General features: G+C 44.2%; 3 protein-coding genes across 15 annotated transcripts in view; 2 read left to right on the plus strand and 1 right to left on the minus strand.

Annotated features, from left to right (window-relative positions):
* Nucleotides 1-302: 302 nt before the first annotated feature.
* KEL (Kell metallo-endopeptidase (Kell blood group)) lies at nucleotides 303-18,669 on the plus strand. 13 transcript variants are annotated; one of them, XR_002326711.2, is made up of 19 exons: nucleotides 303-515; nucleotides 702-816; nucleotides 1,637-1,763; nucleotides 2,123-2,308; nucleotides 3,442-3,566; nucleotides 3,804-3,950; nucleotides 5,495-5,551; nucleotides 5,686-5,874; nucleotides 6,187-6,338; nucleotides 9,118-9,247; nucleotides 11,684-11,797; nucleotides 12,639-12,737; nucleotides 13,133-13,210; nucleotides 14,126-14,226; nucleotides 14,424-14,534; nucleotides 14,781-14,852; nucleotides 15,546-15,750; nucleotides 16,978-17,049; nucleotides 17,512-17,598. XR_002326711.2 is itself a non-coding variant. In XM_020998019.2 (19 exons), the coding sequence occupies exons 1-19, from the start codon at nucleotides 469-471 to the stop codon at nucleotides 18,480-18,482; spliced, it is 2,277 nt and encodes a 758-aa protein (XP_020853678.1). In that variant the 5' UTR covers nucleotides 306-468; the 3' UTR covers nucleotides 18,483-18,669. The 13 variants fall into 13 exon arrangements, 12 of the variants coding, with proteins under 12 accessions (XP_020853688.1, XP_020853678.1, XP_020853676.1 ...); XM_020998019.2 differs by lacking the exon at nucleotides 16,978-17,049 and adding an exon at nucleotides 18,357-18,669 and having other exon boundaries at nucleotides 306-515; nucleotides 17,512-17,607; XM_020998017.2 differs by lacking the exon at nucleotides 16,978-17,049 and adding an exon at nucleotides 18,403-18,669 and having other exon boundaries at nucleotides 312-515; nucleotides 17,512-17,607.
* Nucleotides 18,670-18,941: 272 nt separating this feature from the next.
* LLCFC1 (LLLL and CFNLAS motif containing 1) lies at nucleotides 18,942-20,506 on the minus strand. Its single transcript, XM_020998031.2, has 2 exons — nucleotides 20,255-20,506; nucleotides 18,942-19,512 (listed from the first exon to the last, which is right to left on the minus strand). The coding sequence occupies exons 1-2, from the start codon at nucleotides 20,400-20,402 to the stop codon at nucleotides 19,316-19,318; spliced, it is 345 nt and encodes a 114-aa protein (XP_020853690.1). The 5' UTR covers nucleotides 20,403-20,506; the 3' UTR covers nucleotides 18,942-19,315.
* A 5,511-nt stretch (nucleotides 20,507-26,017) lies between these two features.
* Nucleotides 26,018-26,719, plus strand: part of TRPV5 (transient receptor potential cation channel subfamily V member 5) — a 22,809-nt gene continuing 22,107 nt past the window's right edge. Inside the window, exon 1 of the mRNA XM_020998030.2 lies at nucleotides 26,018-26,259. Within this exon, the coding sequence (XP_020853689.1) occupies nucleotides 26,132-26,259 (128 nt within the window). The 5' untranslated portion in view covers nucleotides 26,018-26,131. The remainder of the gene's footprint in view (nucleotides 26,260-26,719) is intronic.

Here is a 26,719-nt window from a genome sequence, read left to right on the forward strand (position 1 = left end):
TTGAAGAACCTCCCAGGCATAAGTTGAATAGAATAGAGAAAAGAGATGGAGGATTCACTAAGAATGAGAAGGGCTGGTGGGAGGGAGGAAAGAAAAACAGTCTAAATGACAAGAGTTTTGAGGGGAGCTTTTCTTAGTTTCTCCCTGGGAACCTGAGATAAGGAAGGAGGAGGCCCACAGATAAACAGACCTCCAGGGAGCCTAGGAGTGGAGGTGGGGGAAGGGCAGGGGTGTCCCTTTCTTGAAACAGAAGTTGCAGGGGAAAGAGAAGTGTAAGGGGTTGTTTCTTCAATATCAGATCACAAACTCAGCAAAATGGAGAAAAAGAGGCAAGAATAGGAGACAAAGACCCAGGACAGGGACTATGAAATAGAGAAAAAGACATTTGGGGAAAGGGAAAAGGCCAGACTTCAGCATCATGGGACAGAGATACTTGGCCCGGGGAGAAGGAATTCAAGGCATTGAAAAATGAAAGAAGGGTCCTTGAACGAGGAGACTGGTGGGATCAGGAGATGGTTGGTAGTGGGAGAGGGAAAATAGACTTAAGTATTGTAAGTGGGGGGAGAGCACACAAGAATGTTTAATGGAACACACACTGGAACACCGTGTGAAGGCACTGTCAGAGGGCTCAGGGTAGCAGTGTAATGAGGAGATGATTTGTGTCCTAAGTGAAGCCTTGTTTTTCTCCCCCATTTCCTAAGCCAGCTCCTCCCTCCTCCCACACCCATTCAGGGAGGGTGGAGACCAGAAGAAGTAGAGGGTAACACTACCCTGGGACAAACTAGAAGCAGAATGGAGACTGTCTGGACCCAGCAGGTAAGGGACTGCCCTTCTACCTTCTCCTCTTCAGTTTCCCATTCTGAGTTTTTCGTCTTTTGCCTCTCTTCCTCTTCCCTTTCCTTTTCTTTCCTCTTGCAGTCTCCCTCAATCCAGAGGCTTTTCTGTTTCCATACTTCACCATCCTCCAATTCCTCCACAATTTTCCAAGACAAGAGAGAGAGACTGGTAGCTTCCCTCTATTTGAGTTCATCTAGATTTGGGCCTAAGATGACTTGAAATCCTATCCAAATCCTACCTGTCCTATGGGGTTGTTAGGGAGAAGAAATAAAAGCAGCTTGGTTTAGTGAAGAGAGTACTGAACTAGGAGTCAGGATACTGAGGCAAATAAGCCCATCTCTCTTAACCTCAATTGCTTCACCTATAAATGAAAGATTGGATTAGATGATCTCATATTCACCACCCTCCTGTCTCTTTTCTCTCTGTATTCTGGGATTCTCTCTCCCAGAACAAGTCAATCTCCCATCCTCTTTAGCATTAAGTTACATTTCCCAACTTCAGTTTCAAGCAGTATAGATTTTGGTGAGGGGGAGGGGAGGGAAAGTTACCACACCCATATGAAGTTGTTCTGACACTAATGCTTCCCAACCTTTTTCTTTTTTCTCTCTCTGTATTATATCAGTCTCCCTATTCAGTAGCCATTTCCTAAGTGCTTACAACATACAAAAAGCTTTCACTATTGCTTCTTCTCTGTCTCTTCCCTCCCTCCTGGCCCCATCCCTTACCCTACTTTGTCTCTGTATATTTCTCATTTGGTCTTGATGTCTCTTAATTTTGAGGGTTTTTTTTCCCCCCACAGGGATCCAGAGAAGAATGGAGTTATCGTAGGGCCTTGCTGAGATGGGGACTGATAAGTACCCTGCTACTCAGCCTGATCCTCATCTTTTCTGTGCTCCTGTTCTACACCTTCCACAGCTGTGGACCCCGTATGCAAGACACATGACCCTTTAGGCCTCCACCCACCCCCACCCCAGCCCTCTATTTAACGTTTCCTTTCCTATCCTGAAGACATCTGCTTCCAGTTCCTGTGACTTCCATTGCAATGCCCTGATGCCTCTCTCATCCATTCTCCTTCCCACGGATTGCTAACCCCTGTCACCCTATTAGTCCCCTACGCTTGTCCTAGTCTCCAAACCCCAGCTATCAGTCATCTGTTTCTAGTTCATCCAGTGCCCTGTGTGATTTTACTCATGGCCTTGGATTCTGCCCTTGTTTCTTCAGGTGACCTTGGGGAGGGAGTCCCTATCCCTCTCTATCTTCTCCAGCAGTCATCCTATACCCACAGGCCCCTGTAAGAGCCCTGTGTGTCTGGAGCTTGTAGCAAGTTATCTGACCATGGGAAATGCCAGTGCCCTGCCCTGCACAGACTTCTACAGCTTTGTCTGTGGAAACTTGACGTGGGCCAGTGAGTCCAGGGACATGCTTCAAGTTCTAAAAGAGAAGAACCAGAACCAACTACGGAGGATATTGGGTAAGCAGAGTGAGGGACAAGATATACACGTGCCAGTTTGGTGATAGGTCTGTATGATTGAGTAGTCATGAGATAATTGTCTCCAACTACATGTAAGAACATAACTGTGAGTGACTGTGTGGATGCCTGCTATACATCTTTATTGCTGGGAGGCTCCTGCCCTACTTTTCTACCATTTGAGTTTCAGTTCTTTCAGTTACTCCTTTCCTCTTCTCTTTTTGCCTCCTTCGAGTCCTCCTATATCTACCAGATCCCCAGCTCCACCAGTTTCTACCTCTCACCTCTCACCTGTATGTTTCTAATCTCTCCATGTATTTGATCTCCAGCTCCCTTCTATTGGCTTGGTGCCCTTTCCGCTCTTCCAACTATCTTAGCTTTTCCAATTCATTCCACTCTTTCCCAAGTCCTCCTACCCCTACTTATTCCTTCCTGAAACTCCCTTTTATTTCCCAATTTTCTCCTCTTCCAACTCTTCCTTTTCTGCCAACTGAAGTAGCCTTTATGCTGGGCAGGGAGGGTTAGCAGATGATAAAATTTAGAAAGATCGATTGATGGACCTAATTAGAAATTAGAACTGTTAACCAAAAACAATGGTTTTTCCGTAAATGAGATAACACAATTAAAGTGTTTCACACACTTTAAAGCCCAGTATAAATGCTACCTACTATTATGCCATGGTAATTAGGAAAATCCAGGTAAAGATAGTGGTAAAGAATGGTTTTGACTTTCTTCCTCTTCTCTCTTGTGTCTCATCACCTACCTCTTTTCAGTACTCTCCTCAGTCCCTCTAATGTCTTATTCATCCCATCTCCATCTTTTCTCTCCTTTTCCATCCCCTCCTGCTTCCCATCTTCTACCCTCTTAAGCTTTCTCTTAGTTTCACTACTTTTCTCCCTGCCCCATTCACCTGACTGCCAGTCTACCTCATCTCCCTTTTCCATAGTACCTCTTTTTCAATCTTCTCCAGTCCTATCACTCACACCAGTTGGGTTAGTCCCTCATTTCCCCCCCTTCTCTGCCTCTTCATTTCTTTTTTCTTTGTATTATCTCTGCTTCCATCCATATCCTCTTACTCACCTGTCTCTTCCTTTTTGTTTCATCTCTTTGCTCCTTATGTCTCTCTCTCTCTTTAGAGGCCTCAGTCCCCTGGCCTCCTGACTCTGCAGAGGAAAAGACCGTGAGGTTCTATAAAGCCTGCATGGATACAGATGCCATTGATGCTTCAGGGGCAGAGCCCCTTATGCAGGTCATTGAGGAGGTAAGACCTCAAAGCATCAGGTGCTTGTACAAGATCCAGGGGCATAAATAGCTCTGTGTGTGAATGTGTGTGTGTATGTGTGTGTATGTGGACATCTTGAGGCCCATGGAGGGAGATGAAGGTGGCAGGAGCCTATGAGGCCATCGAGAAAAGTCCAGAGGTTGAACACTGGAGGAGTCAGAGATAGTTTGGACAACGGATGTCGATCATGCTGAGTTCTGTCTCCCTTCACCACAGCTGGGGGGCTGGCATATCTCAGGTAACCGGACACTTCCTGATTTTAACCATACTTTGAAGCTGTTAATGAGTCAATATGGCAATTTCCCATTCTTCAAAGCTTACCTGAGGCCTCAGCCAAGTCCTCCACACGTGCCTGTCATTCAGGTGAGTCTCACACATGCAGATGTCTCCACTGTCACTTCAGGCTTGCCTATGTTCTTCACTCCCTACCTGTCATCTAGGAGGAAGGGAAAGGGGTTACTAGTGGGAGGGGCAGCACAGCATAAATGAGCAATGCGAGGAGCCCCATCTGAAAGATCCTAGAACCCAGAGAGTCCTAAGGATAGGAAATGGGAAAGGCAATATACTGTAAAGGATCATTCTCATGGTATAAGCCTCTCTGCCTTCCTCCCCAGAACCCAGAATGACCTTAGTTTTTTAATCAGTCAATCAGTATTTATGAACACTGTGTTTTAGCACTTTGATAAAACACAAAGTATTCATGAAATGCAAAAGAAAAATAATGTTTTGTCTGGACCCTCAAGAATTTTCCAGAACAATGAGCATTACGAGATGAATGTGAAAAAATAATAAACAATATGAAATGTTGCATAGTTGCTAAATTGTGTTGAATAGGCCGAAAATATCATGATATAGTAGAAAGAGCACTGGATCGGAAATTAGAAGACCTGGGTTCAAATCCCCTTTTTGCTATACACTGTTTCTGTGACCTTGACCAAATCTGTGAGCCTTGGTTTCCCCATTAGTAAAATTAAGATGTTAGACTAAATCATAAAGTTAGGTCTAGAAAGTGTTTTAGAGGCCATCTATTCCAATTCCTTCCTTTTTACAGTTGGGGAAACTGAGGCCTTAGAATGTTAAGTGACTTGCCCAAGGTCACTGGTAGTAACTGATAAGAAAATGGAGGCAACACACAGAGATTATTGAAAAGTTTGAAGCAGAAGGAATAGGATAGTAGGTAGCAGAAGGATTTTTTTTTCCTTTGTATTCTTCTTCAAGATATGGGAAGACTTGTGTATGTTTTAAGCTAAAGAAGGAGCCAGTAAAGAGGGCTGAAGATGCTGGAGACAGAGTATAAATGTGGGAGAGAGGTCCCTTAGAATGGAATCCAGGGCATAGAGGGTAGGATAAATGTAAAATGTTGGAAAGAGTGTTGAACTTGGAGTCAGGAAACTTGGGCTCAAATCCCAGCTCCAAGAGTAACTCCTTATAACCTCGGGCCAGTCCCAACCTCTGTGAGCATCAGGTACTTCATCTATAAAGTGAGGATAACAATATTTGTGTTGAAAAATAAACCCAATATTTATGATACCCTACTTTGTAGGGTTGCTCTGAGGAAAGGGTTTTCACTCTGTAAATCTTGCAGTTCTGTATAAATGTGAGTTGCTATTACTATCTTTTGAGAGGAGCTGGAACATCTTTCCCATTGTAACTGCCTCTCCAATTTCTCCAGTTTTAGAGACTAGACCTCAAGCCTCATTGCCCCTATTACTGTCTTGCCTTTTTTCTCTACTTCTATCTCCCCTTCTGTCTCACATATATCCCATATACCTTTAATGCCCAATGTAGGTTCTTGTCTGTATTGACTTTCTTTCCCTAGTACCCTACTGTCTCCTCCATATCTATCCCCTCTTTCCTTTCCTCCCTCCCCATATACCCCATTTCTCTCTAGTGTTTCTTGTGTCCAGATTGACCAACCGGAGTTTCAGATACCTTTTCGACCTGTTCAGAAGAACTACCCTGAGGTATGGAAGTATCTTGGGGGCAGAAGTGGGGGAAGAGGGGACACTGGCTTATGCACTTAGGATTCCATGCCAAAAAAAAAAAAAGAGATGGAGGGATGACAGGAATCATGTCTAAAGCTGTTTCTCATCCTCAGATATTGAGGGCATATCTGTCATACCTGCAGCAACTAGGAACCTTGCTGGGGGGAGATCAAAAGGTTGTGTTGGAGCATGCCTCTATATCCATGACCATAACTTCAAATCTCCTTCTGGCTTCAAAGTCCCCGGACCAGAGGAAGAGAGAGGGCAAGCTCTTCCAAGAGACTACCATTGCCCAGTTGCAGGTGCCTGGATCCTGGGACAGGGATAGTGCACCTACATTTTGGGCTCTCCCTTTCACCAAAGTCTTCTGAATTTCATTTATAATTTCCCTCAGAACCCTCTGTTCCCTTAATCTTTTCTCCTAACCTAGACCATCCCATAACAACCCATCTGTTGCCCTTACTCAACTGTCTCTATTCCTTCCCTAGTTCCCCAAGAGTCTCTTCTACCACCCTAGATATAATACCTTTTCCCCATTACACCAGTCCTAAATAGAAACCTCCTACATGACCAGTCCTCTTCTTATACCTAATGCCTTCTGTGTGCCCCTCAAGGAAGTGGCCCCTTCCATTGACTGGCTGCCTTGTTTGCGGGCAATCTTCTCCCCAATGATCCTCAGCCCCTCTCAGCCCATCATTGTTCACGATTTGGAATACATAAGAGGCATGTCCAACGTGATAGGACAGATGCCAAAGGATGGATACAGGTATGCATGAGGTGGGGTTGAGCAAAAATATCTGACATAGGGAGTAAGGAGGAATTCAGGAGGCACAGGAGAGAATTTGGAATGCAGAGAAGGATGGGAAGCACAGAGAAGGATGAATGAAGATGCTGGAGGAATCTAGAGGAGGGAGGAGGGACACAGAAGCCCATAAGAGATAGAAGTGAGTACAGTCAATGTAGCATAAGAGGACTTGGGGAACACAAATGATATGGGTATTCAGGTATTAGATATAAAAATAATAGCTAGCATTAATAGAAGGCTTTCTTTGAAAAATGCTTCACATACATTATTTCATTTGATCTTCATGCAACTCTTTTAGATAGGGATGGGGAACACTGTGTAATGAAAAGGTTGGGTGGGAGGACCCAGGGGTAAATAGCTTTAGGATGTCCAACTTCCTGAATGTATGGGCAGCTAGGTGGTGAAGTGGACCAAGCTCTGGGCCTGGAGTCAGGAAGATCTGAGTTCAAATCTGGTCTCAGACACTAGCTGTGTGATTCTGGGCAGGTTACTTAGGCCTGTTTGCCTCAGTTTCCTCATCTGTAAAATGAGTTGGAGAAGGAAATGGCGAACCACTCCAGTATCTTTGTCAAGATAGTCCCAAATGGGGTCACAAACAGTCCATCATGACTGAAACAACTGAACAATAACAATGGGGAATATGCTGGGGAGGCTGATGGTGTGGGGGAAGGCTGAAGAAATTCTAGGATCAGGCTATCTGGCTTCACTGTCACTTCTGTTGCTACTACCTGAGGATTCTGGGGCTCCTTCCAGGCACTGTGTTCTCCAGGAAGTAGTTGTCTTCTCTCTCCAATAACCCCTCATTTTTAGTAAGTTATCCACAGTGACATGCATCATTTATGCCAGCCTTGAAGGCAACCCAAACAATTTAATCCAGATTTGAGACTATATAAGCAGACTGCTTTTACTCGGGTAGGCAGAGACCAAAAACTCGTGAAAGAACAAAGGAGTGTTACTTAGAAACCACATAGAATCACAGATTTAGAGCTGGAAAGAACCTCACAGGTCATCTAAACCAATCCTTTCATTTTAGAGATTGGGAAAATGGAGCCCAGAGAAGTTGACTTGTCCAAGCTGGAATTCAAACTCAGGCCTTGTGATGAAATCCAACACTATTTCTGTTGTACCGTATTCCTCCTTGACTTTGGGTGCACCTGATTCTAGCACCAAATCACCAGTAATCTTGCTGATTCTTATATATCTTTTCCCTTCATTACTCTCTACCCCTATCTCCCATTCTGGAACCTGATGAAATAAATTCTGCCATTGTTCCTGTAAAGGATGTGCCAAACTATTCTCCAGGGGCCCCTCAACTTGGAACCAAAGTGTCTTTCTGCTCACCATTCTGCTAAGGGTGTTGTCTCCTTCATCAGAATGTAAGCCTCTTGAGGGAAGAGACTGTTTTTGCTTTTGTCTTTCTATCTCCTGCCTTTAGTACAGTCCTTGGCACATAGCACATTCTCAAAACACGCTCTTTCTTTCTTTCTTTCTTTCTTTCTTTCTTTCTTTCTTTCTTTCTTTCTTTCTTTCTTTATTTCTTTCATTTATTCCAGCCCATTTCTTACCTTCCTAAACCCTTTTCTCCCTGGCTGTCTGAGAATTTGTCTTCTCTATTCAGCCCTAGCCCTGCTTTTTTTTTTTTCCTTAACTACTTTCCTTCACTGAATTCCCCCCACCTCCACCAAGTTTCTCTACCCATCCAGGAAACAGCAGATTACTATAGTACTTCTTGTGCTGTTCATAATTGTAGCTGAGCTGTAGACCTAGTTAGATCTAATCTTGCTGATTTGTAGGAGGGACAGTCCAACCTGATTCTTACCATGATATAGTGGGGAAAATATGGATTTGTTGTCTGACAGACTTTGCTTCAAGTCTTATCTCTGAAATTTACTACCTGTGGGCCCAAAGGCAAGCCTCTTAACCCCACTGGACCTCACTTTCCTCAACTGTAAAATAAAGTAATCTCACTAGATGACCTCTAAAGTCCCTTTGGGTTCTAACATTCTATGAGTCTACTGAAGGCCTCACTCCCTCTCTTCTTTTCCTTTCTATTCTTTCTCTCCTACCTGGATATCTAGATCCCTCCTTGTTTCTGATTTATTTTTGTGCCTGCTACCTACTCCAGTCCACCATTCTAACACTGGTATAACTCTTGGTTTCCATATTTAAACAGTCATTTACATAGAATCATCCTGGCCACAGGGGTACTTAAGAAGACGTGTAACTAGTTTGCTCCTACCCACCCACCTATATCTTTCCTTTCCAGTACTGGATGTGAAGTCAAAATATTGACTCTAAGTTTGGCTCCAGAGTCAGCTCTGACACTCATTCTTATCTGTGTCACCTTGGTCTAGTCTTCTTTCTATGGACCTCAGCTTCCTCATCTGAAAATTAAGGGAAGTGGACTAGATTATCCCTTATGCCCCCTTTATCCTGTATTTTCCTGCATGTTGTGTTGTTCAGTTGTTGCAGTCATGCCTGACTCTTTGTGACCTCTAGTAGGGTTTTCTTGGCAAAGATATTGGAGTGGTTTGCCATTTCCTTCTCCAGCTCATTTCACAGATGAGGAACTGAGGCACACAGGATTAAGTGATTTGCTCAGGGTCACATGGCTAGTAAGTTTCTGAGGCCAGATTTGAGCTCAAGAAGATGAGTCTTCCTGACTCTAGGCCAGGTACTCTATCCACTCTACCACCTAGCTGCCCCATATACTCCTTGCATACATGTTTTCTTTCTCCAGAGACTATCTTCAAAGCCACATGATCCTAGGGCTGGTCTCAACGCTCGTCCCTGCCTTAGATAGTCACTTCCAGAATGCACAGAGGAATCTGAGCCAGAAGCTTCAGGAGCTGGCAGGACAGTCTCCCATTGTGAGGAAACATTAGATATAACCCCCCCTGTCTGGGTTGGTGAGGGTGGGAACCTTCAAATTACTTTAGCAGGAGTAGCATGATGAAATTTGAAAGGAAAACTGATGCCTTGGGCAAAAAAGCAAATGACAGCTGGAGGAGGGACCTTTAGTCATGGTATGTGATCCTATCAATAATCCCACAGCGATTAAATGTTACCAAATGTTAGAGACTGAACCCCTAACAGACCCAGGCATCCCTGAGTCCCTTGCTCTAAGCCCAGGCTCATCGCTTCACAGCAAGTCAGCAAAGTCATTCATCCTGAATGAAAGGGGTCAAGATTGTATTCCTCATCACCACCACCACCACCACCACCATCAATGGAAATGAACAAGTCAGGAAATAATAATAGTATATACATCTCCACAGGACTTGGTCCTTTACAAATTTACTGACTTGCCACAATCCTGTGAAGTAGGCAGTTATCATTATATGTATTTTGCAGATCAGAAAATTGATGTTCAAAAGGTATTTCCCTATCCTTACATAGCTAGTAAGCCGTGGACCCAGGACTCAAACCTAGGTCTTTATATTTCAAGTCCTGAGCTCTTTTCTTTATCTTGAACTACCTGAAGAAGGGTATTTACAGGCATAATGGAATTCACCTGAGAGCTGAGGGCCATTTGGAGGAGGAGACACTGCTAGGTGTGGACTCCTATTAAAGAGTCACCAGACACTCTCTCCCCACCCTTGTGTTGAGCTGTGCTTTTCCAATCCCATATTGATTATCTAGGTTTAAAATACTACAACCAATGAGATCAGGTAGCCCTTCTCTATGATCCTGGAGTTGTCAGAGCACCATTCCATGGCATATGAAACTGGACCCAAAGCTTAGTCATTAGTTTTAGACATTCAAACTTAGACATTAGTTATTAGACTAGAAGGCTGATGGGAAATAGGCCTTCATATCGGATTCATCATTCACTTGAAAATTCGTTAAGTTGCTCCATATTGTGAGGCAGCATGGTTGAGTGGATCGATGGTTGAATCTGAAGTTAGGAAGATCCAGCTTCAAATTCCACTTCTGACATTTGTGACCATCTGCAAGTCATTTAACTTATCTAAACTTCAGTTTATTCATTTGCAAAATGGGAATGACAACAATACACATAGCACCTACCTTACACAGGTAGGGATTTGGGCTGCAAGGCTCAAAAGAGAAAATATATGTAAAACCCTTTGCAAATCTTAGGAAGCTATATAAATGTCAGTTATCATTAGCTTCCAGTTCCTAGATGTTTGTGGTGGATATCCTGATCGATATGAGAAGCAAATAGAAGTTTGTGCTAAATGAATAAGAAGGCTTACTTGGGTTATTGAAGTGTGATCTGTACTGTAAATTGGAAGGGGGTGCTCTTTCTTCCCTGACATCATTGAGTTTCCAAGGCTTTATGGTCATCAAAGTCACCACCATGTCACTGTGGCCAATGTGAACTCAGTGGAGGTTCTATAATTTGTTTGAAAGCATTTCCTTTGGGATATCATGGATTAGTTCTCCTCTCTTGTAGAAGGCCTGTACATCTGCTACTGAAGAACAAATATTTGTGTGGGGTGAGGAACAGTTTCAGAGAGTCTCTATGACTATACTCTTACTCTGAAATTCCTGGCTAACAGTGCAATTCATCTTAGAAACAAGTGCCTCATCATCACAAAACCTAAATAATTTTGAATACATGAAATCAAAAAGCTTTTCTGCATGAAGAAAATCAATGTAACTAGGAAAAGAAGGGAGGCTATGAAATGGGGAGGGATAAAATCTTTGCATCAACAGTCTCAATAAAGGTCTAAAATACAAACTAGTTGAAATGAACATAGGTATATAAGACTAAGAGCCATTCCTCCAATGGACAAGAAGTCAATAAAGATAAATAGATCTCAAAAGAAAGCAGTGGCCTCGATATGGCTCCACTGCCTTAGAGAGGAACTAAAGATCCATGCAAGTCAAGTCATAAAGTACATTCATTGAAAATTACTTATTGGTCCTTTAAAAGGAATACCATATTGGAAAGCATTTTATTTTTTTGTTCTTGTTTTTAATGAAGTGAGAATCAGTATTGATATTTGCTGACTCTATACTATACCTACTGTTGCTATCACCTATTGAAAGGATCATCTGATAGAGTCATCATAGTATAGTGCTGGACCTGGAGTTCTGGGTTCAAAGTCTAACTCTGACATATGAGTCTGAACAAGCTTTTGACTTCTTTGGGTCTTAGTCTCTTTATCTTTAAAAGAGAAATGATAATATTTGAGCTAATTAACTCACAAGGTTATTATAAGGAAAGTAATTTATAGACCACAGAGGGCTATGTAAATATAAGTTTACCCTGTTTTCTGGGGTTTGGATGGGAAGGTAGTATCCAGAAAGAGTCATTGACCTCAATCTTTCCTTCACAGACATTCAACATCCCTAGATGGAAGAAATGCATTGAGGAGACAGGGGCCTTCTTTGAGCCCACACTCGGAGCAATGTTTGTTCAGAAAACCTTCAGCCATGGCAGCCGAGATGCTGTATGACAGGATCCTTCCCCAGTGTGCTTGATTCAGTCCCTTTCCTTCTTTCCCTAGCCCACTCTCTCCCGGAATTTTTTTCATTGAATCCCTCAGCACATATTTGAATCAATCATATGGTCATTGAAAGGGGCAGCAATGGAAAAGTAAAGAGTTTGTTATTGTTTTAAGATAGGGGAGACTTCAGAATATCTGAAGGTAAAAAGGAAAGGGACAATACACTTGGAGAGATTGAAAATACTACCTACAGAGAGAATGAGTATGGCAGCAAGGTCCACTGAATGGTGAGGAAGTAGAAAAAAAAAGAATTGGTCAAAGAATTCGTTAGAAAAGGCGAATGACTTCTCCTTGGAAATGCCACTGTATTTGTTGGCATTTTCCCCTCGTTTCTTCGTGTTATGTCTATCTCTTTTTGTGTGCTCAGTCCTATTGAACTTCCTAATGAATGTATCTCATCCATTGAACAAGATACTTCTTATAGCAAAGACTTTGTCTCCTATATCAGATAGCACAATCCCTGAGGGTAGTGGTGATATCTATTGTATACCTCACTTTCTCCTTTTCACTGTCATAGAAAGTAGAGAAGATACTCAAGGGGAACCTTGGGATAAACATCATCAGGAGACTGATGGATCTCCTTTACTTTTTACCTTCTTCCCAGAGGCCGCTGATGATCCTGATAACTCTAATAACCCAAGCATCACAGCCTCCATCACCATTCAACCTCCCAGGAGGTCTTTCCCCATTTAATGAGTAAAGAATAGGAATTTAAAGTAAATCAGTAGGAATTAGGGGTTGATGCTTATCTCATCTCCTTCAATGCCTTTACACCAATTACCAGGCCACTCAACTTTTCTCTGAGATCAAAAATGCCTTGAGCAGACATCTGAAGAGGATTCGCTGGATGGATGAAGGAAGCAAGAGAGAAGTCCAGACCAAGGTATGTCATAGAGAAGAATAGAGAAGGGTGTTGGAGTGCAGGTTGGGAAGTGTGGGACAGGATGTCACTGAGTATGGGGATATTGCACTGGTACAAAAAGAACAAAGTGACTAGAGGACAAGTGATACAGATTTGATTCCCAGACACACAAGAAAATACATATAATCAATAAACATTAAGTACCTACTATGGGCCAAGCATTTGCTAAGTTCTGGGGATACAAAGAAAGGAAAAAGACTTTTCCTGCCCTTAGAGAGCTCACAATCTAATGGGGGATCACTCTACAGTCATTAAAGAGACACATATACAAGACTTAGGACAAGTTTCTGCCTCGTAGCATTGAATTCCCCAGGCCCTCATCATCTAATGCTTGACATGCTACCATGTTTTCCCAGTTATCTCAGCTGAAGGTAGAAATGGGGGCCCCAGCGGAGGTACTGAAACCTGGTGCAACCACACAAGACTATGAGGATGTGAGTAAATCTGACTCCTGTCCTTATCTCCAATTCTTCCTGGTCCCTTATCCTGCCTTTCTTCATCCTCACCCCTGACCCAGGCCCCTTCCCATCAACTCTCAGTCCCTTCCTGCCCCCTCCCTTCTGTTTTCTCCCTTTTCCTAGTTTTCTCTTCATCCTGAACCTCCCTGGCTTCCCTGAGAATGTCTTCCTTATTCCTCTCACATACCCTCATATATCCCTTCTACCACTCTCTATCGTCAAAGCACTATTAAAGGAAGCATAGCCCAGGTTTATACATACATACGTACATACATACATACATACATACATACACACATACATACACACATACATACACACATACATACATATGTGTGTATGCATATATAAACATACATACATGTATGTCTATATAAGTAATATTGATATAACTATGTTATATATTTATATATCTATACATTATGTCTGTATACACATATGTGTGCATACATTTAATGTATATGTATATATGTATTTCAATATAAAGTGGTTTCCTTTTCAATTCTATGTATTCTATGTGTTTAAAAACAATTTTCTGAGAATAGGTCCCTAGATTCCTCCAGACTGTCAAAGGGGACCAGAGAGAAAAAAAAGATTAAGGACCCTGCTCTGTATGATGGAATACTATGGCAAAACAAGGTAGCAAAGGAACTGGAAACCTCGTTTGGGTTTTATATCTAGCTGTGAGTGTACATTTAAAAAAAAAACTGGACCTAGATATGGTAAGTTTTCTTTATCATTGTGTCTATATCCTTGTGAACCTTTGTCTCTGTGGAAGACTGCCATATCCCTGGAAGGCCATCAGATTGTATATCTGTTACAGTGTGGTTGCTTGTGTGGGCAGCTGTGGTGCATCAGTGTGTGTATCTCTATTTTGTCCCACCCTCTCAGATCAGTTTTGGCCCCAGTTTCCTTCAGACATTCCTGAGTTGTTCCCGAGCCCTCCGAGAGAGAACTGTGAGAGGCTTTCTGGAACCTCCCTCCAGGCGCAGGTATAAGCAAGAGATAGTAAGTCAGAGAAACCTTCATTCTGGACCATGGGGAGGAAAATTTGGAGATTTATAGAAACAAGGACAAGGTGGGATGGCCAGGAATGGTTTGAGGCTAGATTCCTGAACCTTGGGTATTAAGGGTGGGGTGTGACAAATGGTAGGGCTTGGGGTTTTCATCTCTGCTCCTCTTCTTCCAGTTGGAAGATATCCCCTTGGGAGGTCAATGCCTATTACTCCATGTCTGATAATGTGGCTGTTTTCCCTGCTGGCCTCCTACAGCCTCCATTCTTCTGTTCTGATTACCCAAGGTATGAAGACATTTTGTTGGGACAGGGAGGTAAATGGAAGGTTGTTGGAAAGGATAGGAGTCCTAGAGGAAGAGAAGGGAATTAGAGAAGGAAGTCCTTGAGAGAGGAGGGAAGGAGAGGTGTAGAGAAGAGGCACAGGACTCATGATGGGTTATGGAGCCAATGGGAAGATACAAATTAGAGCATTTGGAGGAGGTCAGTAAGTGAGCTCCCCCTTTCTCTCTGACCACACCCCCTCTCTCTTAGTGCTGTGAACTTTGGAGCTGCAGGCAGTGTGATGGCCCATGAATTAATGCACATCTTCAACCAGTACTGTGGGTAACAGATGGGTGCAAGAGGGAGGATGGAAGCTTTGGGTATGAGTTTGGAAGGGCCCCATGAATCTGAAGCAGTGGAGAACTTTGATGAGTCCAACATGCTGAATTGGAAATTTATGGTTGGGGGTTGGGGATGGGTAGGAGAGTTTGTCACACTCTCCCCCCCCCCTGCAATATTGGAGGGCAATATCTATTTTAACCGGATGGGGAAAATATTGTGCATGGGTTGGGGGAGTAAGTCAGTCAAAAATATTAAGTGCCTACTATATGCTAGGCACCAAACTAAATACTGGGGATACAAAGAAAGGTAGAAGATAGCCCCTGCTTTCAAGAAACTTAGAGTCTATTGAAGAGGGGCTATGGTGTCATAGAGAACAATTTGTTGGAGAAGCAGCATTGGAGGACAGAAGATGATAGTTCAGTCTTGGATGGGAAAGAAAAGAAGCCAGACCTCTTATGCATGGAGTTTGGGGACAAGATAGGACAGGGCTTGAGTAGCACTGTGAGCTGAGGCATAGCGACAAGGTCATCATGGAGAGAAAACCTGGCCGATCTCAGGACAAAGTTTAATCTCCTGATTACCTGCTTACCTGCCACCTTGTGGCAAATCTCCATTCTCCCAATGCTTGTTACATCTCTGGTCCTGGGTGTTGTCCAGATTGGGATATCCTCTACCTACTCCCTTCCTTTTCAGACACACTTATCAAGATTTTCCTATACTTACCACAGTGGTTCCAGGGGGCTGCCCAGCCTGTGACATCCCAACCCTGTATGAAGAGCAGCTCTGCTTACGGCAACACTATGAGTCCTTCTCACTGCCAGCTGGGAGTACATTCAATAGCTCCCACACCCTTTTGGAGAATGCTGCCGACATCGGGGCACTGCTTATTGCAATGAAGGTAATTGTGCTCTCCTGCCTGTGGAGGAACATCCAGCAGGATTCCAGAGATGTAGATATCGAGAGCTAGAAGGGACTTCAGAAGCTATCCAGTCCAACCCCTCATTTTGCAGAGGAGGAAAGCGAGACCCAGGAAGTCTGTGTGACACCCAGTGTCACACACTGGGTTTCAAAGGTAGATTTTAACCTAGGTGCTCTGACTCTAGAGCAGTACACTACATTGCCCTCAGATTCTTATCCCCTCCCCCTCAAAAAATAAAATTCTTTGGACCTGTCAAGGGACATTGGCCACTGTTTACAAAACGCCTCCTTTAGTACAACCTTCCCACTCCCATTGAGTTCAGTGCCATCTTGGGCCATCTTATTTCCCATTCAACATCTAGGCTTCCCTACCCCATCCTCCAATTTCCAAACTAGCTGTAAGTCTTATCTTTCTCGGCTCTAATCAATGCCTCAATTTCCACTCTTTCTAAATTAGGCATAGGAGGGGAGGTAAGAGCCGAATAGAGGACAAAGAAACTATGGGTTGTACATAAATGTAGAGTGACCTAGAACAGAGTAGTTATGGATTGTACATGAATGTAGAGTAAAAGGGGAAGGGGCCATGTAGACATCAAGGACAGTTTCACAAGGTGTATACAGGCTGAGGTATGGGGAAATCAAAAACCACTGCAGAAAGCTTGTAGTCAAAAGCTCACTGGCTCTGGAGTTTTATGACGCTGAGTTGATTCTTGGCTCCTTAACTTACTGCCTGTGTGACCTCTGGTCCTCAATTTCCTAAATACAGGTATCAACTCTATACCATCTAAATTTTTTTAAATCAGTGTCTTGGCTAAAGGTCTGGATAGCATGTTTATCCAGTAAACAGACAACACAAAGCTGGGATAGCTAACACTAGATGTAGTTGGGACCCAAAATTTCTTAACAAGGTAGATAATGGGCTAAGACCAATAGGACAAAATTTAATAAGGACAAATATAAGTTCTTACATTTGCATTCACAAAGAGCTACTTCACAAATACAAGATGGAGGAAGAGGCATGGTTACATAGCAATGAAAATGATCTGGGAGCTTTAGTGAGCTATGATCTAATGATTAATGTGAATCAACAGTATGCTATGGTGGTCAAACAAGTGAATGTGATTTGGGGGCACATAATGCCTAGGACTACATTCTGTTCTGGTCAAACCAAATTAGTAGTATTGTTTTTTTCTCTTTCTTATTTTAGGAAAGGCATTGATAATCTGGAGAGAATGGTTAAGAGTTGTCAGATCATGCCACATGATGATCACTGGGGATAGTAAGCCTGGAGAAGAGAAAAGTTGGGTGTAGGGGTGGGGACATGACAGTTGTTTTCATGAATTTGAAGAGCTATCATATGAAAGTGGGAATTCCACTTTTCTGCTTGTCCACATTGGGTGACTATCACAAGGCAGAGAAGAGAGAGTGGGGAGAGGGATATGGTTTCCCTGGTCCAGGGTGGTGATGTCCAGGAGGCTTAGTGGCAGAAATAAGAACTATGGGGGAAAGGCACAACTGGGCAAATCTAGGTTTTATGTAAGGAACAACTTCCTAGTGGATTTCTCCTCATTGGAATTCTTCAAGCGAATTCTAGTCTGAGCATTAGCCTGGTATATTGTAGAGAGAGTGCTCTTGTTCAAGTATGACCTACATGGCTTCTGAGTTCCCTTCTATCTCTGAGACTCACCATCTCTAAATCTCACAATGCTATTTTCCTCCCTACCATCAACACCACCTCTAGGCATACAGAAAGTGGCAACAGAAGCATAAAGGGGAGACCATTCTGCCTAGATTAGGCCTCAGCCCCTATCAGCTCTTCTATCAAAGCTATGCCCAGGTAAGGGAGATGTCCCTACACTCAACACAGACCTCTCCCTACCATGCCCAACTAAAATTCCCTAGTTCTCTGAACCCCTTTCCAAGATGCCTCCTCTGCCTGGAATCTCTCTTCCTAGATGCTTCTCAGAACTCCCAACATAAGATTCTTCCCAAGATTTCTGCCCTGACTTCCCCCACCATAACCCTTCTTCTGCAGACCAGGATCCTCACTACCTCAAAGTGTTAATCTTCCTCACAGATCCCTACTATTACTTTCATCATAGACTCTAGCCCCACCACATCTCCACTACAATAGACATCTCCCATTTCTTCCTCCTCCTCCTAGACAGACAGACAGACACACACACACACACCAATAACAACAATGATGCTTTACTCACCCCAGATGCTATAGGGCATGATGCCAACACAATCCATCTCTCTACAGACATTCTACACACCAGCATAGACTATTTTCTACAAAACTCACCCCACCAATCTCATTTTATGAATTTGCTTCAGCAGACCTTAGGTACCTTACAACATTCTCCTAACACTACCATAGATGACCACATTTCTCTCACCAAATCTTATTCTACCTTTGAATTATAACCATCCTTTTCTATTCCACCATGAGAACTGGTCCATTCCAATCTCTCTGCCTTCTTATCTCCTTTCTGCCCCCTGAAACGTTATCTTACTAATACTCATTTTCAACCCGGTGACCACCCTACCCACTCACTGTATTCATCTGACCCTTTAACTTAGGCCTGCTGCCCACTCCATTTTGACCTGGATGACTTCTTCCTCCCAGGTTGTGTGTGGCAGTCCCAACCCTCAGCATGCTCAAGACCTTCACAGCCCTCCTATTCTTCGAGTCCATGGGCCCCTTAGCATTACCCCAACCTTTGCCAGATACTTCAACTGCCCAAGGGGTACCCCTATGAACCCTGGTAGACGCTGCCAACTCTGGTGATCTGCCTGAAGATGCTGCCTGGTTATGAATGAAGCACTTAATTATAAGGACCAAGGTATCCGCCATCTTCCTGTTTCCAGAAATAAAGAAGGGTTCTACCCTCTCTCCTTGTTGTCTTTCACTATTTTGTATTCTATATCCAAAATCCAGGACAGAAAAAAGAGAGCACTATATTGGTGGTTATAAAAAAAAAAAATCCAATGCCCAGATTTGGGTCCTCTTACAAATAAGATAGGAAAGGACAGAAGAATAGAGGGGTGTTGATGTCTAATGGCCAGTCATTGAATTGGAGGGATAAAAAGTTATGGAAACAAATGTGAGGGTGACGGGGGAGGGGAGAGTTAGGGTTTTGGTTCACACAAAGAGAGCTACTTCTATTTGTTTTGGGGGGTTTATTACTGTTGCTGCTGCTTCCCTCCCCATCCCCAACCCTCTGGGCATCTGTATCACAAGGCAGAGAAGAGAGAGTGGGGAGTGGGATATGGTGTCCCTGGTCCAGGGTGGTGATGTCCAGGAGGCTTAGTGGCAGAAATCAGGCAGTGGTTTCAGAAACAGGTGCCTTCCAGTTCCCAAGTGCCATCTGAGGCCAAGGTTTAGAAGCAGAGGGTGGGAGCTAGCAAGAATCAATGCAGACGTCCCTTGGGGAGTGATAACCCCGGGGTCAGGGGAAATCAGTAGGCAATCATGAAGCGGAGGTAGATGTCCAGTTCCTCATCCAGAAACCAGGCAATGACCCCTGCCTCCATGTCCCTCATAAAAAAGCCAGGATGCTGGCAATGTTGAAGCAAAAAGCCAGGTCAAAGAGGCGGTCCCGAACAGCTGTGCCCTCTTCCACTTCCGCCTCTACTTCTGCCTCTTCCTCTTGTGAGTGCTCCATGGTCAGCAACTGTAGCATCTCTCCAACTGATGAAGCCACAAAATGTTCCTCTAGCTCTTCTTCACCCTCACCTAGAACCAGGGAAAATAGTGGGGATTGAAGGGTGGTTTCCTGACCTCAGTCAGCTCTGACCTAACTCCTTTCCAAATCTGGCCTGAAATCAGAAGGGAATGTATGGTGGAATCACAAGAGGCAACCTAACATATTGCAGAGAGCATTGGACTTAGGAGTCAAGAGGATGGCTTCCACGTTGCCCTGGATACTTGTTAACTATCTGGCTATGGGTAGGTCACTGAGTCTCAGTTTCTCATCATTAAAATGGGATAACAAGGCTTGCGTTGCCTACCTCGTATTCGTGACAAAAAATTGCTTTATAAACTTCAAGGTAGCATAAACATTTGTTATTATCACCACAAGCCTAACCTTGACCAATCAAGGTTCCTAATCTCTTTTGTCTCCACCTGAAAATCCATGTAGCATTCAGTGTTTGGGGAGTAGTTCTAACTCTGGGATAAGAGGAAATCATTAAGTGATCAAGTGGTAAGCACTCCCTCTGCTCTTGTTCCCCTTAATACCCTCTGAATCCTGCATGCACATTGCTAATGATCCCTAACTGATACCAACATAAACTACACTGTAGACCCTGACACACAGTGCTCCCACACTACCATAACAGGGACCCAGGCTGCCTCTGTCCCAGTCCAGATAGTAACCCTTATCCCAAGCACATCTCTGACCTTTAACTTATCCCAGTCCTGGGCTGAGATGCAGCGAGGGTTACCACAGTAACCCTCTATTCCCCTATCCCCTCACCTGTCAGGGAGGCCTTCTTTTCTTTTTGGCTCCTCCCATTCCCGTTGGGGTCCCCACTCTGTGGCTTCACTCCTTGAACCAGCAGCAGCAGCAGGAAGAGGCAAGCCAGGAGCAATGCCTGGTGGAGCTTGGGGACCAAAGAAGTCATCTGCCCATTTACTGGCCCTCTGCCTATGGGCCTCCACCTGCTCAGGGAGCAGCGGCCTGCCCCTGCCCCTCCCCAACACCCTTACTTTCCTGTCTGAAGAATCTGTGACCTCATGGGCTCTATGATATCATAGCCTTAGCTCTGGCCCATATTCCAACAGCACAGCAGGTTTCCCTTTGCAAGGACAGAGGAGAATAGATACCAAAGGACAGCATAATTTTTCAGATGGCTTACAGAATCAAAAAGCTAGAAGGGGCTTCCTTCAGTCATTCTATTGGTTTTTAGTGGGAGTTGGGGGTGGAGGGAAGATTAGAAAAACTGCGATTCAGCAGGAGAGTAGAAGACACAGAATCCTTAACTCAGCAGTTCTCTCTTTATAAAACATCCTTTAGAGTTGAGAGAAAGGCCTTAGATGGTGGCAATGGGGGAGAAGGTGGGAGGAACACACCTGGTCTGTGCATATGGAGTGGACTCTGAGTTCACTTAAGGCTCATTACCCTTTCATTCATTCAAACCCCTATGACCTTATCCCTAATCTCTGGCTTTCCCATTAAATATTGTGCCCTCTCCTGGATTGATTTATCCTCAGATGTTCAGACTAGGATACCCTCTCTTGAAGTATCTCTCAGTTCACATTCTCATAACTAAGAAGGAAAAACACAGTTGGCCTGGAGAACAAATATTTAGAAGCCAATACTCCTGGATCTTTTCCAAAGAGTTCATGGTTTGGAAAGTGGATGACAGGGAAAAGGGAAAGAGTGAAAAGGGGGCAATTATAAGCAGGAAGGGCTTAGATCTTGTCCTAGTAGGACTGTGGAATGTCTATAGACAGTCTTCCCTTGCCTGAAATGCAGCATGCCTCCTGTGAATTGGTATTTATCCCAGAACTTTGCAGGGAGACTTCCAATCCCTAAGCACTCCCTCAGACAGCCTGTTACCAGTGATTAGCAGTGGCTAATTATCTGCTTCCAGATGTCCCAGCTCACCTAGAAAATCAACATGAGTAGAGGTTTGGCAGGGAAGAAGATTAGGGTCTAGGTTGGAAAAGACTAGATGGTCGGCAGATGCTGTTGTCTGAGAGGAAGGGCAACCCTAGGCAAAGAATATTATTGACAACTGGAGTAGCACAACCAATTTGCGCAAGGTAGGACTCTTGGAGAAAAATCATTCACCTGGCTCATGTGCAAGTACTTAGACTCACGCATGCAGTCATCTCTATACTGATGTTCACAGAAATAAAGACACATGCCTGAACACACACATGAGACTCACTCCCCATATGTGTCCAGATTAAAGAAGGAAGGAAAAGGAACCATAGCTTGGTGATTGGGTGAGAGTGGAAGGAGTAACTTCTGGTTGCTGGGAAAGGTGGATAAAACCTGAGTGTCTATGTGGCCCTGATAACCCCAGCCCTGCACCCAGTGACCCTGCCGCGACAGGGAGCAGATGCCTGGGTGGAAAAATACTCGGGGCTCCTCCTGGCTGCAGTGGGGGGTGGGGCCTTCAAAATGCTGGCTGAAGGAGACTGCATTTTGTTTCCTTATGGGCTTTTGTGGGGCATCGGAGTGGGGAAGGGAAGGAGGAAGGAGGGGAAAAGAAATAGGCTGTTATATAGCTCTTACTATAGGCACTGTGCTAAGCACTTTTACAAATATTATTTCATTTGATCTTCGCAACAATCCTGAGAAGTAGGTATGACTGTCATCTCCATTTTAGAATTGAGGAAACTGAGGTAGGCAGAAGTTAAGTGACTGCTCAGAACCACAAAGTTAGTCAGTGTTTGAGGCCAGATGTGTGTTCAGGCCTTCCTCAAGTCAGGCCCAGCACTCAGTCGACAGTGTCACCATCTGAGTAGAAGAGGGATCACCCAAGAAACAGAAGAAGTCTAACTTTTGCCTCAGATCTGCCTAATTTTCCCAAAAGAGGAAGACGTTGAGTATGGAAATGTTTATTACATAAATCAAAAAAAAAAGTCCTTGGGACAAAACTAAAAATTCCATACTTCCTATTTCTTTACTTTTCTTATAAGCAGACAAAAGAAGTCTTATTGCTTTGGGAAGAGAGGAATAGTATCAAGTTGAGCAGATGTGGAAAGGGCAGGAGAAGAAGATAGAGCAACATATCCCACTTTCACCCCCATCCCAACCTCATTTCCCATCCCATCTAGGACACAGGACAGTATGTCCCTGGGGTCAAATGACCCTAGGGTAATGGGTTAGAATCTGACCACCCAAATCTGACCACTCTACTACTTTCCTGCCAATGACTTTGGGCAGAGGCCACTTAGATCTGGGATCTCTCTGTAAAAATAAAGGTGTTGACCTAAATGATCTCTAAAATCCTTTGATGGTATGATTAAGGTCAGCATTCAGTGAGGGAGAATATGTCTAACCAAGGCCTGGGAGGTACGTAGACAACGGTCACCAAAAAAGAAAAAAAAAAGACTGTGGAAGGAGAGAATAAGGAGAAAAAAAGAAAAGAAAGGGAGAGAATTACGAGGTGGAGAGGAGAAGAACTGATCCTAATAATTTACCTTTATATAGCATTTTATGAATAATATACCATTTCATTTTCACAATAGTCTTATGAGGTAGGTATTATTAAGTAGCATCATTCCTATTTTACAGAGAAAGAACCTAAGAACTGGGAAGCTAAATTATTTACCCACACAATAAGTGGCAAATCTGGTACTCCAATCTAAGTCTACTCACTCCAGTTCTGATATTCTTTCCACCGAGAAGGGCAAAGCAGGAAAAAGAGAACAGGGGTTCTATTCAAATGGCCATCTAGCTGAAGCATTTATGAGACTCTGGAGAGGCATGGCAGAGTTGTTCCAAGGCTACACACCTCACCTTTGCCTCACATGCACACACTCCCCTTACAGAGGAGGAAGCAGAGAGAGGAAAATAAGCACAGAGCCACTCAGAAGGTCAGAGCAAGTTGTCCAGAAAGAAGAGGCAAGTATCCTGATTTGCATGATGGGTATTCTCCTTTCCTGCCTCCCTGGCTTTCGGGAAAGCCACATCATAATGTCCTCAGTGCCCCAAACCCCTGGTTCACCTGTCTTGTGCGGCTCTGACCAACCTGGCCAGCCTCCTTGTGAGCTTGCCCCTCCCACTTTCTCGCAACCCCTCTAGGATTAATTTTATGGGCCTCTTGTTTCCTTGGCAGGGGATCCTTACCTTTCCCTACTGCTGCTTATCAATCCATCTACCCACCCTCCCCAACCTTATCAGGCCCTCCATCTCCTCAGACAGTCCCTAAGGTTACAGAGCCACTCACTAATCCCCAACATTGCTTCAGCCCTTAGCAAGGTAGAAAAAAATCCCACAGAGCCTACCCCCTACTTTCTTACTCTCCACCCCCTCACCCTCCAAGAGAGGTGATTAGCTGTGGGGAAGTGGTAGGAAAACCAATCATTATTCTTACAATAATCTCCTCCCTAGAATCTTTTTCTTCCTCATAAGCTTCTCAGATGTATAGGTGGAAGGAACTATAAAGGCCAACCTCCTTATTTTACAGATAAGACAACTGAGGCCAAGTTAGTTTAAGTAACATGCCCAAAGTCCCTTTTCTGGAAATTCAATCTCAGGTCCTAAGATCCCCAATTTGACCGTCTTCCCATGGTACCCTTCCTTTCTTCTCCTTCTTCTCTCAAACAGAAAAGGATAAAAGAACATCTAAACCCGAAGTGAGCATGGGCAAGGAAGGAGTAACCAACATATTCATCCACAAAAGTCAGTTCTCCCCTCCAGGCCTCACATTTCTCCAATGTCAAATGATGCAGTTGAATTAGATAATCATTAAGGTCCCCACCCACTCTCATGATATCTGGATCTCTTTTCAGCTCCTCAGTAATCCCCTGTAATTTTAATGACCTCCCCAAAGGTCATTGGGTAATCTTTGGTGCTGCTGAAGCATGTTGGCCTCATCCAGGCTCTGGGTCCATATCTGCTAAGGTGAGTCCAACTTTCCCTCCTCTTGAGTGGAGGACCCCTGCCCCCACCCCATGTTCCTTCTCCTCAGAACCAAAAGCTTGAGGGAATGTCCTAGGGTGAATGGATCAGGAAGCTCTTTTTCAGAGTAACCAATAGGTATTCTCCTGGTCATAAAGCCTTCCTTGGGACATGTCTTAGCTTTCTGCAACTCCCATAATTAAGCCTCACAATTTTCAGTCCAAAAGTTCCATATCAGCCATACAATGAGAAGGACCCTGAAAAGGGAGGCAAAAAAGCAAGGGTGCTCTCCCCAGTTCTGCCAAACATTTAGGCCACTTAACCTCTGTGCCCTTGTTTTTACATTTGGAAATTTCAGTGAACATTTACCACCACCACTACCCCACCCCCTAACCTCACATACCATCCACAAGATTGTTGTTAGAATAAAATTATAGATCTAACCATGCTTTGAAAAGGTCAAAAAGTTACCCATGTGCAAGGTGTTATTATGGCAAAATGACATAGTAGGGTTTAACTTCAACCCCTCCTTCTGTTGCCATTAGCGATCAAGACTCCTGGTACAATGGAAAAGAGAATGTGGAGTCAGAGGATCCGGGTTCAAATCCTAGTTCTGCCGTGTGTGTGTGTGTGTGTGTGTGTGTGTGTGTGTGTGTGTGTGTGTGTGTGTGTGAGTTTGGACAAGTCATTTCACCTTCCTTACTCTTAGTGTTACCTAATCTATAAAACAATTAATCTCTAATACCTCGTTAAGCTCTAAGCCCCATGCTTCTATTCCAATAGAATGTAAGTTTCTCATGGACAGGGGCTATTCCATTTTTGTCACTGAATTCAGGATAGCTGGCATAGCTGTGTATCTAGTAGGTGCTTTATAAATATTTGTTGAATTCCTTCTCTAACTCAGCTCTTACCCTTTGACCTTGCCTGAACTTCTTGTCATGTCTGGGTAACTCCACTCCTTGGCAGGGAAAGGGGTAGGTACTGTCTCCCTCCTATTCTAGGCATGTGAAAGAGTGATCTAGACCAGGTCTTGCTCTCAAAGGACTAGAGGTTGAGACAGGAAAGAAGAAAAAAAAAGCATAGGCTTAGAGACTCAGACCTGGAAAGGATTTTAATGATTATCTAGTCTGACCCCTTCATTTTCCAGGAAATTCAAGCAGAGACTGTTGAAATAACCTGTCTTGGATTGCAGGTAACAAGTAACAAAACCAGAGCTGAATTCTGACTCAGGAGAAAGGAGTGGGATTAATAGAGGAAAAGCATTTGAGAGGAGTGGAGCAAAGTCGACAGTAGGAGGCAGGGGCAAAGGGGATGAGGTGGGAGCAAAGATGATACCAGGTGAGAGGGAGTTGGGTTAAATCCTCTGACGGTCCACTGCTTCTTTTTCTTAATCTTGTCTATCTTTCCTGATGCCTGCCACTCAGTCCTAGCCTAGGTCTGTCCCTCCCCACTGTTACCATCCCCCTCCCCCATTCTCTCTATCCTTGTCAGTACACCAGATCCCCTCCCTCTCCCTCCTCAATTGCCTCAGGTGTAGGGCTGGGTTCTGGGCACTGGGGGCTCAGCCCTATAAAGAGCTCTGGCTCCTCCCTCCTCCTCTCCCGGCTGTACAGCTGCAGTCTCCTTACCCTGAACTCATCCTATATAGGCACACTGATCAGAGGCCCCTGACCCGGTCCTTGGCACCCACCAGTAGCTCTGGTGCCCCCAGAGCTTCCTGGTCCATTCTCCCTGGGACATTCCCTCAAGCTTTTGGTTCTGAACAAAAGGGACATGGGGGGTCCTCCATTCAAGATGAGGGGAGCTTGGACTCACCTTAGGGAGCTTCTCAGAAGCTGGATGCTTAGAGAGCAGATATGGACCCAGAGCCTGGATGAGGCCAACATGCTTCAGCAGAAGAGGTAGGTTCCACTCTGAGTTAGCACACTTGATCCTCCGGTCAACCCCAACATCCCTTCCAGTGTCTCAGCAGAGAAACTGGCTCTCTACTATGTCACTGCTCCTGCCCTGACCTCCCACCCTAGAGTTTTGGCTGGATCAGTCCCCTCCTCCAACCTCTGGAGTCAGATGGGGGCTGGCACAACACTTATCCTTTGCCTCTTGAGACAGATTGGAGGTGTTTGCTCAAGTTTTAGGGGCTGCATTAGTGGAGGCCTTGATCTTTGAGTTCCAGGACAGAGGGCAGGGCAGGGCAGTGACCAGTGCTCCATTCTGATTTCCTTCTTTGAAGCTGGGAATGAGGGGGTAGAAGTGGGCCAGGGTGGGGAAAAGACGAACAAGAGAGGGGCACAGGGTATTATGTGGAAGAATGGGGAATACAACAAGTTTGGGTAGGGGAAGAGGGCAATGGCATGTGTGTGA

This window comes from Phascolarctos cinereus, unplaced genomic scaffold (assembly GCF_003287225.1).
Source record: "Phascolarctos cinereus isolate Bilbo 61053 unplaced genomic scaffold, phaCin_HiC Scaffold_1;HRSCAF=81, whole genome shotgun sequence".
Taxonomy (NCBI): domain Eukaryota; kingdom Metazoa; phylum Chordata; class Mammalia; order Diprotodontia; family Phascolarctidae; genus Phascolarctos; species Phascolarctos cinereus.

Excerpts from the sequence above, each read along its gene's own strand:
- KEL (XM_020998017.2), top strand. The coding sequence starts at position 469 with ATGAAAGAAGGGTCCTTGAACGAGGAGACTGGTGGGATCAGGAGATG. Across the intron at positions 3,951-5,494 it reads CACACGTGCCTGTCATTCAG|ATTGACCAACCGGAGTTTCA; the intron begins GTGAGTCTCACA and ends TCTTGTGTCCAG. Across the intron at positions 14,535-14,780 it reads TTCTGTTCTGATTACCCAAG|TGCTGTGAACTTTGGAGCTG; the intron begins GTATGAAGACAT and ends CCTCTCTCTTAG.
- LLCFC1 (XM_020998031.2), bottom strand. The coding sequence starts at position 20,402 with ATGACTTCTTTGGTCCCCAAGCTCCACCAGGCATTGCTCCTGGCTTGC. Across the intron at positions 19,513-20,254 it reads AAAGAAGGCCTCCCTGACAG|GTGAGGGTGAAGAAGAGCTA; the intron begins GTGAGGGGATAG and ends CCCTGGTTCTAG.